This window comes from Tribolium castaneum, chromosome 3, assembly GCF_031307605.1.
Source record: "Tribolium castaneum strain GA2 chromosome 3, icTriCast1.1, whole genome shotgun sequence".
Classification (NCBI taxonomy): Eukaryota; Metazoa; Arthropoda; class Insecta; order Coleoptera; family Tenebrionidae; genus Tribolium; species Tribolium castaneum.
Window position 1 is genome coordinate 13115823 of NC_087396.1, and position 12305 is coordinate 13128127.

General features: G+C 36.7%; 2 protein-coding genes across 2 annotated transcripts in view; one reads left to right on the forward strand and one right to left on the reverse strand.

Moving 5' to 3' along the window:
* Positions 1-12300, reverse strand: part of Hr3 (Hormone receptor 3) — a 73819-nt gene extending 61519 nt beyond the window's left edge. Inside the window, exon 1 of the mRNA XM_064355752.1 lies at positions 12257-12300. The gene's annotated coding sequence lies outside the window, so the exon portion shown is untranslated. The remainder of the gene's footprint in view (positions 1-12256) is intronic.
* On the forward strand, positions 271-12243 carry didum (dilute class unconventional myosin). Its single transcript, XM_008197601.3, has 13 exons — positions 271-466; positions 3050-3377; positions 5815-6068; positions 6121-6579; positions 6629-7117; positions 7162-8459; positions 8509-9089; positions 9144-9575; positions 9624-10151; positions 10214-10758; positions 10811-10999; positions 11048-11290; positions 11339-12243. Exons 1-13 carry the CDS (start codon positions 440-442, stop codon positions 11459-11461), a joined length of 5496 nt encoding a protein of 1831 aa, XP_008195823.1. The 5' UTR covers positions 271-439; the 3' UTR covers positions 11462-12243.
* Positions 12301-12305: the final 5 nt, after the last annotated feature.

The following is a 12305-nucleotide window of genomic DNA, read 5'->3' on the forward strand; positions in this document are numbered from 1 at the left end:
TAAAAAATTAAACAATCTTCGGAAATTCATCGCAGCTCATCATTAAATTCCATAAATAATAATATTTTTCATTGGAAACTCCGGTGAAGTAAGTGCCGCCCTCTACCATCACCTGCGAGCACGTCTGGCTCGACTCCGGTAGCATCCACCCGTACCTAACCGGAATTCATTCCTAGTGATCCCCAGAGGGCGCTAGCAATTCTTTTGAGCGCCAAATCGCCAAATCCATACTTTTACACATGACTCCTAGTGATCGAAATAAGCCACGCAGTGATTAGTGCGCATGGTGCGCCGTGTAGGTGCAGGTTGTGTGTTTTACTACCATTATAATACACGAGAGGGTTTTCTATTTGTTGGCGGGTTGTGCTGGCTCCGGATTATTCGTTTGATTACTTTTTTTTTGATGATTTATGAACAAGATCAGTGAAAACGGTGCAAAATGACTACCTTGGAGCTATATACAAAGGTAAAAATTTCGTGTCGCATTTATCTTTGTTAAAAAATCGCGAAAAACCTTGCAGGTAACATGATAAGGAGTTTTTACAGACGCGCGAGTCAGAAACGTGGCCCAAAACCGGTCCTTTAAATGCCATGAAACCTATTATTGTTACGCGATCAAGTGCTATAATACTAGAATCTATTGTTCCTTTTAGAATCCTGAATGAAGAGTTACTACTGAGTTTGTTGTCCTAGTCCTTTGGATCGATTGTTACCATTACAATAAATATGTTTGAGGATATTTCCAAAAGATAGACAGGAATGATAAGAGTGATAAGAAACATTACTATTTCAACCTTTGTTAATTATTCTTTTCGCGAAAAATATCGCTAACATATTGCTGCTTTTGTTTTGCATTCAACAAAAATCGCGAATTGTTTTTGATTCAAACGCGGGTTATTAGAAACGTGGCTCAACGTGGTCTTTTAAATGCCATAAAAATTATTACAGAATAGAATTATTACAATCTTTTCTTTTTTAGAATCTTTAGTCAGAAGTTACTACTGAGTTTGTTGTCCTAGTCCTTTGGATCGATGTTGCTAGTCTAATAATAACCAACCTAACAATATTTAAAATCACAAAAGGGAGAAAATCAGATGTAGTTATTTGTTGTAATTATTTATTAATTGCTGTTACTTATTACTTTGCATTACTTGGAAATTTTGAAACACAATAAATCAGAATGAATGTGTATTTAAAGCTTAAACGTTGACAAAATTTCTCTTTGTTTTCTAACTGATAAAAATTAATACTAATAAATTTCTAACTATACTTCACAGTAATGTAAAATTGGCATAGATTACTTTGCAATTTATTTTTTTGAAAATAAAATGGTGACACTACAGCAAGATGCGCTGTTTCTTAAATAGACTTCTGTTTGTTTAACAAATTAGTTACTTTTTGATAAAATATAAATAAAGTAAACGATAACGATGTAAAATAATTAAACTACCTTTTGAAGCTCATAAAAAGACTTCACTTTAATACACCTGATAAACTTGAAACTATAAATTAACCCTATTCCAAGGTAACCATTTTTTCAAATTACCCACGACCATTGATGTTGCCAGCAATAAAGTGAGAGTGATCTGAGATCTTGGAATTTTCTCATGCATGCAGTGAATGGTAACGTTTCATTAATTAATTGGTTCCAATAATCTAATTCTACTTAGTTACAAAAACTGGCATATTGGCCTCATTGCTCCAATTAAACCTAAATCAATAATTTGATCATCGTTAGTTATAATTACGTCTTCTTCACATCGTAAACACTCTTTTAACGCTCCGAAAAATTAATTAAACTTTAATTCGATTTTTTATCACCAATTTAATGGATCTAGAGACATTTCGGTGAAGTTTATTATTGGTTACTGCAAAAATAAATCAAAATTATGCTATGCGATTAGACAAAAATTAAGTGGATTTGAATATTTGTGTCAGAGTGGGTTGATTTCCGCAGTGCTTATGATAATGTGATAAATTAAATCGTTTTCCCATAGTCAGAAGATACCCAAATTTTAGTTTCTAATTTGAATAATCAGAAACATATTCATGTAGTGGAAACAATAACGGATACGGCGTATTATGAAAATTAATTGGTGCCATAAATTTAGGTAATAATCATTGAAAAAACAATCCAAACAATTTCGCTTGAATGGACATATGATATTTAGGCGTGGGATGCAAATACACCAATTTTTTTTTATTTACTAAAGTAACATTACGCCAATTCATAAATTAGAGATTAAGTTACGATTAACCTTGGTTTAGCATAAAAGGTGTTACCGATTTTCTATTGATTTATTATGAAAATACGTAACAAAAATTAATTCTGCTCCTGTTACAAAAAACAAAAGATCATAAATTTATTGTTTCCTGTGTGTGGTATGCCACAAATGTTGCCGTTGCCATTTTCGTCTCACTGAACATGCAAATGAAGCTTTTAATTTTTTCCCGACTGCACTATATAACAATCCAATTAACCAAACTGAATCTGAGAGTGAAAGTACGACCTATTACTTCCAACAACTGGTTATATTGTTATTTTGAACAGTTGGGAGTGCGGCGACTTTTATAAAAATCATGATCGAAAGTTGAACACTGTAAAAATCACTTCCATGTACGGAACTTTTTTATTTTTGCAATATCTATTTTGCTCGATAGCAAATTTAAGGCTTGGTCACACTTTTGTAGTTATCTCTGGTAAACATTTTTTTACTTTCATACATTTCCAATGACGAAAGCACACATTTCGTTACAATACCGTTATGTCCTCAAACTTGGCCGTCTAAAGTTCAAACAAATTCCGTAAAACGTAATCTCGTTTGTTTTTCCAATTTAGCATTCAAGAACATTGAATTATTGTCGCTCGAACGGAACATTTTCATGCAATTTGCGGCGGAATAACGAAATGTAGGGCTTGACAGTGGCGATTGATAGCATCCGTTTCGATGTCAAAGACCCATTTTTGCCATGATTCATTCGATAATCATTCCTTCATAAACATTTATCTTGTCTAGAGCTTATCATCACATTATTGTGTTAATTTCAGGGTGCCAAGGTATGGATACCTCACCCTGAAAAAGTATGGGAAGGCGCTGAACTTGAAGAAGACTACAAAACGAACAAAAAGTCACTTGAAGTAGTAACAGAAAACAACGAAAAGAAAACCCTTACGATCAAATCAGAATCGGATTTACCCTGTCTGAGGAACCCTTCAATTTTAGTCGGGGAAAATGACCTTACATCCCTCTCCTACTTACACGAGCCCGCCGTACTTTACAATTTACAAGTACGGTTCTGCCAAAATCGATACATTTACACCTATTGTGGGATTGTTTTGGTGGCAATTAATCCCTACGATGATCTTCCTATTTATGGTGAGTTGTTAAAACCGTTATGTTACGAGGAAAAGTGCTAATTGCCTGACACAAATATGCATGAATGGATTTTTTCTGTCCGTGAATACGTAATGAATTTATTAATTAAATGGAATTTAGCGAATCTGTGCCAGTATTTTTGCAAACCTACAAAAACAGTTTCTGTTTACTACAAAAATAAATATACCGTGATTCTTTGTTGATTTTAACGGCTACTTTAAAATAAACAATGTTGCATACACAATTTTATTATTAATTTATTTTCATTGAAAATTGACCCACATAACTGAAGGCATATTGACCGAGTGTTTGTTGATATTGATTTTTACGTCTGCAATGTGGGGGTTTGTTTGGACGTTATATTACAACAACTAATTAAAACAAACAATGCTTTTTCTATTTGCGAGCTTATGAAACAGTGACTACAAGAAGGCCTCTCACGTCTTAAGTGACATTCTAATAAGACCGTTTCCTTTGTTTTGAAGGAAAAACCCAAACAATTTACAAAGTTGCGAGTCTTCAGAGAAACCGCAAGAATACTACAAACTACAATTCAGAGCATGACTTATTTTGTCGCTTCAAATTCACGCAATTTGAAAAAATAACTGATTAAAATTTAAATCGAAAAACCTACGTGTACCTAGTACGAGTTGTATTTATTCGTCCTACTATTAAAACCCAAAAGGCTAAAGGTAAAATCAGATACGCTGTCAGTGAGTAAAAGAATTATTATTAAAAGTAAACTGGCTGCACCCACGTGAACTAAAATCAAGGTTGGGAAATTAAGTAGAATAAAAAACAGCGTACTTACCGTACTAATTAAAATAAACAATTTTTTATAACGATCCATGCCGATGCATGTGAAAACGATATTAAATTGCGAGCTTTGAACTAATTTTTTCACATTTTTACTATTTCTACCAACCTAACTGCCAAAAGTTAAAAAAAGTCGTCGACTTTCTCCATTTTAAACTATCTATTAGGTGACAAAAATTCGCCCTGTAAAAATCCACCGCTTCAAAATAAATTATTAGCAATTAAAATTAAAAGAAATAAAATGTCACAAAAACGTCTAGACTCTGTAATTTGGTCCATTGTATTCATAGGGATTTTACTTTCTATATCGCGAATCTTAAAATGTTACGAAAAATTTGAAAGTTGAGACTCGTGAAACATTCACTCGATGAATTGTGGGAAACAGGAATTAAAACTTTAAGGTGTACCAGAGGCATTATATCTGTTTTTCTTGTATCTTTTGATTATTCCTATTTACAATTAGATTGGTATAATTTAGGACTACACCAACGGTCAAATGCTGGTGGGAACCAAAATTAGTTACTCACATCCTGTAATCATTTTGCAGTAATAGACTTTAATACCGGTTTTATAACGAAATTAAAATTGTCAAGGTATTAGCGAACGCTCATTGTTTATATCATGCTATTATCACCGCGATAACACCTACAATTTGCGATAAATAATATGACTCATGTTGTGCAAACACGAGAGTAAGTAAATAACCGCAAAATTAGAAAAATCGTGCATATCGTAAGACGATATTTAATCTTTTAGCTACACATAAAAATAATGGAACAGCACACACCGCAACGATATTAAAACAACGTTAGTAATAATTTGCTACAAAATTTTGTTTGTTAAACAGAACTAGTAAAAACCATGAGAGATTGATGGCATTTTCGATGCCTTTCAAGGATAGTAAAATTATAGCCTGGCATATGCCATGCATAACTTGTATTGCATGTGCACAAATTTATGCAAGTAATCCATACTATATTGTATCATACCCACTTATTTCTTCCAACAAGCAATGATTTAAAAATGAAAATAAACGAGACATGGTTGTACAAGAAAGAATAATTTATTAAATCGTCTTGGCTCGCACTATTGTTGCAGTTTACTTTATTTCCTTTACTTTTTTATTTAAATTAGAAATAAAATAATGTATGCAGAAGCACGGCCGTATATGTCGTTAATTTTTATTGCTAAGATGATTAATTATTTTAAAAAGGTCACAAGTTTGATTTAAATTTAAAAAAGCGGAACCAAAGGCCACAACTCTCTCTTCAGACTGTTTTACAAGCAGGATCATTAAAGGTCTAAGACTCTATGGCAGTTCATCAACTCCACCTTTGACCTGTTAATTTTTGAAATACTTGTAATCACACTTTGTCTCGTACAAGAGTCAAGACAACTTTTCGCACAAGAAATTTAAAGCCATTTCACGCCAATAAATTATAAACTACCATCGCGTATAATGTCAGTAATTTAGCACATCGGGACGACCTCTGGGTCTGAATAATTTAACCGCAATGGTGATTGCAACTCGCTGGCACATTTTCATGGTCTTTGGGCCAAAATTCACCAGTTCACTGTTGTGTGCAAAAACCGTTTCACACACAATCATCGTGTCTTTTAGACGTCGACACCATACAAACGTATAGAGGTCAAGCGATGGGTGACCTAGATCCTCACATATTCGCCGTAGCCGAAGAAGCGTACACGAAACTAGAAAGAGAGCAAAGGGACCAAAGCATAATCGTATCAGGAGAAAGCGGAGCCGGTAAAACGGTTTCCGCGAAATACGCAATGAGATACTTCGCGACTGTAGGAGGAAGTGCGACCGAAACCCAAGTCGAAAAAAAAGTCCTAGCTAGTAGTCCTATCATGGAAGTAATAAAGATAAACACAGTGGTAACCTAGTTATTTACATTTTGAATCATAGGCCATCGGAAACGCGAAAACTACAAGAAACGATAACAGTTCGCGATTTGGAAAGTTTATAGAACTCCAGTTTAATAAGCAATTTCATATTAGCGGAGCGTCGATGAGAACGTACCTCTTGGAAAAATCGCGAGTCGTCTTTCAGGCTCCCGATGAACGGAATTACCATATTTTCTACCAATTGTGTTCCGCGAGAGACCAATTTCCACACTTGCATCTCGCTCACCAAGATAGTTTTTATTATTTAAATCAAGGAGAAAGTCCAAATGTGGACGGAGTCGACGATTTACAAACCTTCGAAGAGACGCTCTATGCGTTGAATCTTTTAGGGTTTAAGAAATCGGATCTGGACGATATGTTTAAAATTATAGCCTCCGTCTTGCATTTGGGAAATATCAAGTTTGTTGAATCGATCATTTCCACGGAAAACGAACAAGACCAGGAGGGTTGTAGCATACTGGTGAGCACTTCCCGCAAACTTGCATTATGTAAAATCAAATCTGATGTAGGGCACTGACTCACATTTGAAAATCTTAGCGGAATTACTCGAGATCGATTCAAAAGAAATGCAGCAGTGGCTCTGTACCCGAAAAATCGTCTCTATGAGAGAGGTCTTCCTGAAACCAATGTCCGTCGAAGACGCGCAAGCTGCCCGTGATGCTTTAGCAAAACACATTTATGCAGAATTGTTCAACTGGATCGTGTTAGTTATAAACAAAGCTTTAGAATCCGACATTCCTAGACATAAATTTATCGGAGTCCTCGATATCTACGGTTTCGAAACCTTCGAAACCAATTCCTTTGAACAATTTTGTATCAATTACGCCAACGAAAAACTCCAACAACAATTCAACCTCCACGTGTTTAAACTGGAGCAGGAGGAATACATTAAAGAAGGAATTGAATGGAAAATGATTGATTTCTACGACAACCAACCCTGCATCGACCTCATCGAAACAAAATTAGGGATTTTAGATTTGCTAGACGAGGAGTGTCGGGTAAGTTGTTTAAAAAATTCCAGACAAACTAATAAAAAAATCAGATGCCGCGAGGTACTGACAGTTCCTGGACGGAGAAACTGTACTCAAAGTGCGCAAAGTATTCCCACTTCGGCAAGGCGCGTTTCGGCACTTCTGCCTTCACCATCAATCACTTTGCCGATAAAGTCCAATACGAAAGCAACGGTTTTCTGGAGAAAAACCGCGACACCGTAATCGAGGAGCAAATCTCGGTGGTGAAAAGGAGCAAAAACGATCTAGTCCGCCGGCTTTTCGGCGACGATTCTCAAAAATTGGCCGTTCCGGGAGCCAAACTCAAAGTGATCTCGGCCAAACCTGCCCCAACCTCGCAAAAAACCCACAAGAAATCGGTGGGGTCCCAGTTTAGAGACTCGCTTAATATGCTAATGACCACGTTGAACGCCACAACCCCGCATTACGTCCGGTGTATTAAGCCAAACGATTCGAAAAAACCGTTTGAGTATAACCCGAAACGGGCGGTGCAACAACTGCGAGCTTGTGGCGTGTTGGAGACGATCAGGATTTCGGCAGCCGGGTTTCCGAGTCGGTGGACTTACGTTGATTTCTTCTACCGGTACCGAGTCTTGTGCAAGTTTAAAGATATCAAAAGAAACGACATGCAGCTCACTTGCCAGAATATACTGAACCAGTATATTAAAAACAAGGATATGTTTCAATTCGGGAAAACTAAGATTTTTTTCCGGGCCGGACAAGTCGCCTATTTGGAGAAATTAAGAGCCGATAAACTCAAAGCCTGTTGCATCATGATGCAAAAAACAATCCGGGCGTTCATTTGGAGGAAAAAGTACCTCCGAATCAAGCGCTGCACTATCAATATACAACGGTATGGACGGGGTTATTTGGCCCGAAAACTGGCCGAAAATTTGCGGCGCGAGAAAGCCGCAAAGACTTTGCAGAGATATGTTCGAGGATGGGTGAAACGTGTCCAATATCAAAGACTGAAGGCCTGTGTGACTGGCATTCAAAGGTATGCCAGAGGGTATTTAGCGAGACGGCGGTACATGCAATTACGGTACAACGCCAAAGCTCTGGTAATACAGCGATATGTAAGAGGGTATTTAGCACGGAGAAGTGCCCTGGCTTACAAGCGGAAAATCGTCATATGCCAAGCTGCGATTCGCCGCTTTTTGGCTAGAAGATTATACAAGAAACTCAGAATCGAAGCAAGATCAATCGAACACGTCAAGAAACTTAACAAAGGCTTGGAGAACAAGATCATCAGTTTGCAGCAAAAGATTGACGAAATTACGAAACAAAACGCGGAATTGATGACTTATAAGGCCGGAGTTAACGAGCTGAAGTAATGATTTTTGTATTAGGGTCGAACTATTACTAATGCTTTTTTTCAGGAATAAATTGACGGCGTTCAAAGCGAATGAGGCTGAAATTAAGAACTTGAACGCTCGTCTGATTGAGAAAGACAAAGTCATTGATAAATTGAAGGAGGATCTTAAGTTGGAACGGGACGAAAAAATTGACTTGATTAACGAACATGAGAAATATCGACAAGAAACGCAAAAGCAGCGTGATTTATGGACGCAGGAAACAAACAAATTGCGTAAAGAGCTAGACAATATCAACGAGATCGTTAAAATGAACCAGAAGGGAGCCGAAGAAAATCTCAAAGTGCGACTCGAAGAGGAGAAAATGTTGATTTTGAATGAGCAAGATAGTGATAGGGAAGCCTACCAGAAGCTTTTACAAGAGTACCATTGCTTGGAACAACACTGCGAAGAACTAGAGAAGCAGTTGAACAATCAGAGCCAAAACCAAAGTTCCCACCGAAGAAATGTGAGCGATCTTAGCAGCATTGACAGTTTTGTTATCAACAGCGATATTGCTGAAGACCACGGTTACGGTTCCGTGAGATCGACCACAACTTCGTCGTCACAAAGAGAAAAACTTGAGAATATCGACTGGAAATGTGAAGGTAAATTGACACGTTTCTTATCTTATCTCATTATCTATTATTTTACTCCTCTAGGAAATGTAGATAGTCAAACACCAAGTACAAGTAGCAGTGACACCAAACATGAATCCGAAAACAATAAAGTTGACGTCGGTTTGGTCCTTAAACTCCAGCACAAACTTGCCGAAGTTGAGCGTGAAAAACTGCGAATGCAGAAACGCCTAGACGAGTTGGACATGTCTCCACGAACCGAAAAGGCTGAAAACGCGGCACGAGATTCCATTAAAATCTCCGAACTTGAACTAGTTAACAGCAACCTAAAGGCGCAACTGATGGAACTGCAAAACAGCATTATTGAAGGAACTGGCAGTTCGAAAATACACGAACAGATGCAAATATTACACAGCGAACTGGAACGAAAAACTGAGGAAATAATCCAACTCAAGAGTGTCTTGGCCGACCAGACTAACAACATGAAATCACTCGTGAACTCAAATGCACGATTAGGTGAGTTTTGTTTATTTAAAAAATTGTTGTACATAATAGTGTTTGCAGGAGCGTACATTAATGAAGACGGAGAGTTAGCACTGGCTTACGAAACCCAAAAAACAATCAATAAGCAACTCGAATTGGAATTACAAGACGAGAAATCAAAATACAAAGCTCACGAACGGGAATACAAGCTAGAGATTGAAAAATTAAGGGAAGATAATGAACGCCAACAACGACTTTTATCCGCAAATCTCACCAACACGCCACAAACACAAAGCGAAGCTTTTATGCAACACGAAATTACAAGATTAACTATAGAAAATCTTGACTTACACGACAAAAACGATACTTTGACCGAGACAGTCCGAAAACTTAAGAAACAAATCAAGTTAATGGCCAAGAAACTTAAAGAAGCAGGGCTGGATATGGACGATAATTTTAACGAAATTACCGACAACGAACCTAACAAAACGAATGTAAACAAGCACACTCGGGCCCTGCCGTCGATCAGAAAGAAAGAAAGAGATTATTTAGGCATGTTCTCGTATTCTAGTGGGGAGGAAAATACGATCATGCGGCAACTTGTTATTGGTAAGTGTATTCATTCACTTGGAAAAAATTACATTTAAAAAAAAATCACTTTTGTGTTTCAGATTTGAAGCCTAGGACTGCGGTCACTTTGCTTCCTGGCTTGCCAGCTTACATAGTTTTCATGTGTATAAGACACACGGATTACGTCAACGACGAAGATAAAGTGAAAGCCTTGCTCTCCGCGTTTACAAACTCTGTAAAAAAAGTGATAAAGAAGCGACACGAAGATTTCGAAACCATGGCTTTATGGCTTTCAAACACCTTGAGATTAGTGCACAATATGAAACAGTACAGCGGTGACCGAGCTTTCCAGGCTAAAAATACGCCAAAACAAAACGAGCAGTGTTTGCGAAATTTCGATTTATCGGAATATCGACAAGTGCTTTCAGATATTGCTGTGTGGATTTACCAGGGACTGATCCGAAAGTTTGCCGAAAAAATCCAACCACTTGTCATACCCGCCATTCTGGAGCACGAGGAAATCCCGGGAATTAGCGGGAATAAACCTAGTGGCTTCAGAGGGAGGAGCAGCAGTGTAGCGACAAGCCCTGAACCCAGCCAAAAACCAACGACCGCGGTTTTACTGGAATTAACAAACCACCACAAGGTACGACATACATTGCTTGAATTATTCGTTTTATTGTGTGTATTTGTTCCAGATTTTAAGTTTCTATGGCGTTGACCCGGAAGTAATTTCCCAAATTTTCAAACAAATATTTTACTTTTTATGCGCGACAAGTCTCAATAATTTGCTCCTACGGCAAGAGTTGTGCCACTGGTCGAAAGGTTTCCAAATTCGGCACAACTTATCCCACTTCGAGATGTGGACACGAGAAAAAGGCCTTGATGTAACTTCTTGTTACGATTTTATTGACTCTACTAAAAATCTGTTCTAGGAGGCTTCAATCCAGTCAACTTTACAGCCCATAATTCAAGCGGCCCATTTATTACAAGCGCGTAAAACCGAAGAAGACGTTGCAAGTGTGTGTGAAATGTGTAGCGCTTTAACGCCACTACAAATTTGTAAAATACTGAATTTGTATAAACCTGTAGATGAATTTGAACAACACGTGCCCCCGTCATTTATTAGCAAAGTTAAAGCCAAGTTACAGGAGCGGAATCCCACTTCGGAACAACAAGTAAATTGATTAAAAGTTTGATCATTGTTTTTAATGAATTTGTTTCAGACGCTGCTCATGGACGTAAAGTATCACTTCCCAGTCCGATTCCCGTTCAATCCTTCCGTCATATGTTTGGAAGACATTGAAATTCCAGAAGTTTTAAAATTGCCTCAGTTGGAAAAACTATAAATAATTCTAGCAAATATTTTAACCAAACTCACGTTTGCAGTGTAAATAATGTCAACTTAGTCACAAGTATTTTAACATTCCTTTTATCGTGTGATTATAGAATAATGTGCATTATTTATTTGTTATGTTTTGTAAATATTTCTTTTACAATTGAGGGTATTATTTATTTGTTATTTTTTTGTAAATATTTCTTACTTTTGTAATGTCGGTGCCATTCAGTTTGGAATTATGTAATTGTTGTTTATGACTACCGTAATAAGAAAGTCAATTTATTTAAAAGAGTTGTATTAAATCAATGTTGTAAATTGTAAAGCAATAGTAAAGCGAACCGTAGCAGAAATACTAAGAATGTGATTGGATTGCATTAGCAAATTCTATTTTTCGTAGATACATATCTTTTTAGTACAATCCTGTTTTAAGTGCTTTATGATGTGCTTGTAAAAATATAAATTATTTATATGAGCATTGAGCTCCTACAATTTTATATACAAGGTCTCTAGTAACATAAAGGTCCATTCTAACAATTCAAGACATTGTACATTTTATTGCACTTTAGACAATAACGACTTTCAATCATTTATCCAAGTATCTCATCCATATATAAAATTGTAGCAGAGTTAGACTAGTTACCCAAGAAGAAGTATTATATAAATTCTCGTTAATGTTAAAAGAATTTAGAAATTGTTATTGATTTGTGATATTTTATCGTCAGTTGGAGGAATATTGCATAGTTTAATTTAAGGACAAATGTAAAAATGTATGAAATAGACGATCAGTAAAAATATTGATATTTACCATCCCGGCTGAAGGTGTACACCAAATGGAGGCCCCCAAGCCACCTGAA

Excerpts from the sequence above, each read along its gene's own strand:
- didum (XM_008197601.3), top strand. The coding sequence starts at position 440 with ATGACTACCTTGGAGCTATATACAAAG. Across the intron at positions 9,090-9,143 it reads TATCGACTGGAAATGTGAAG|GAAATGTAGATAGTCAAACA; the intron begins GTAAATTGACAC and ends TTACTCCTCTAG. Across the intron at positions 11,000-11,047 it reads CACGAGAAAAAGGCCTTGAT|GAGGCTTCAATCCAGTCAAC; the intron begins GTAACTTCTTGT and ends AATCTGTTCTAG.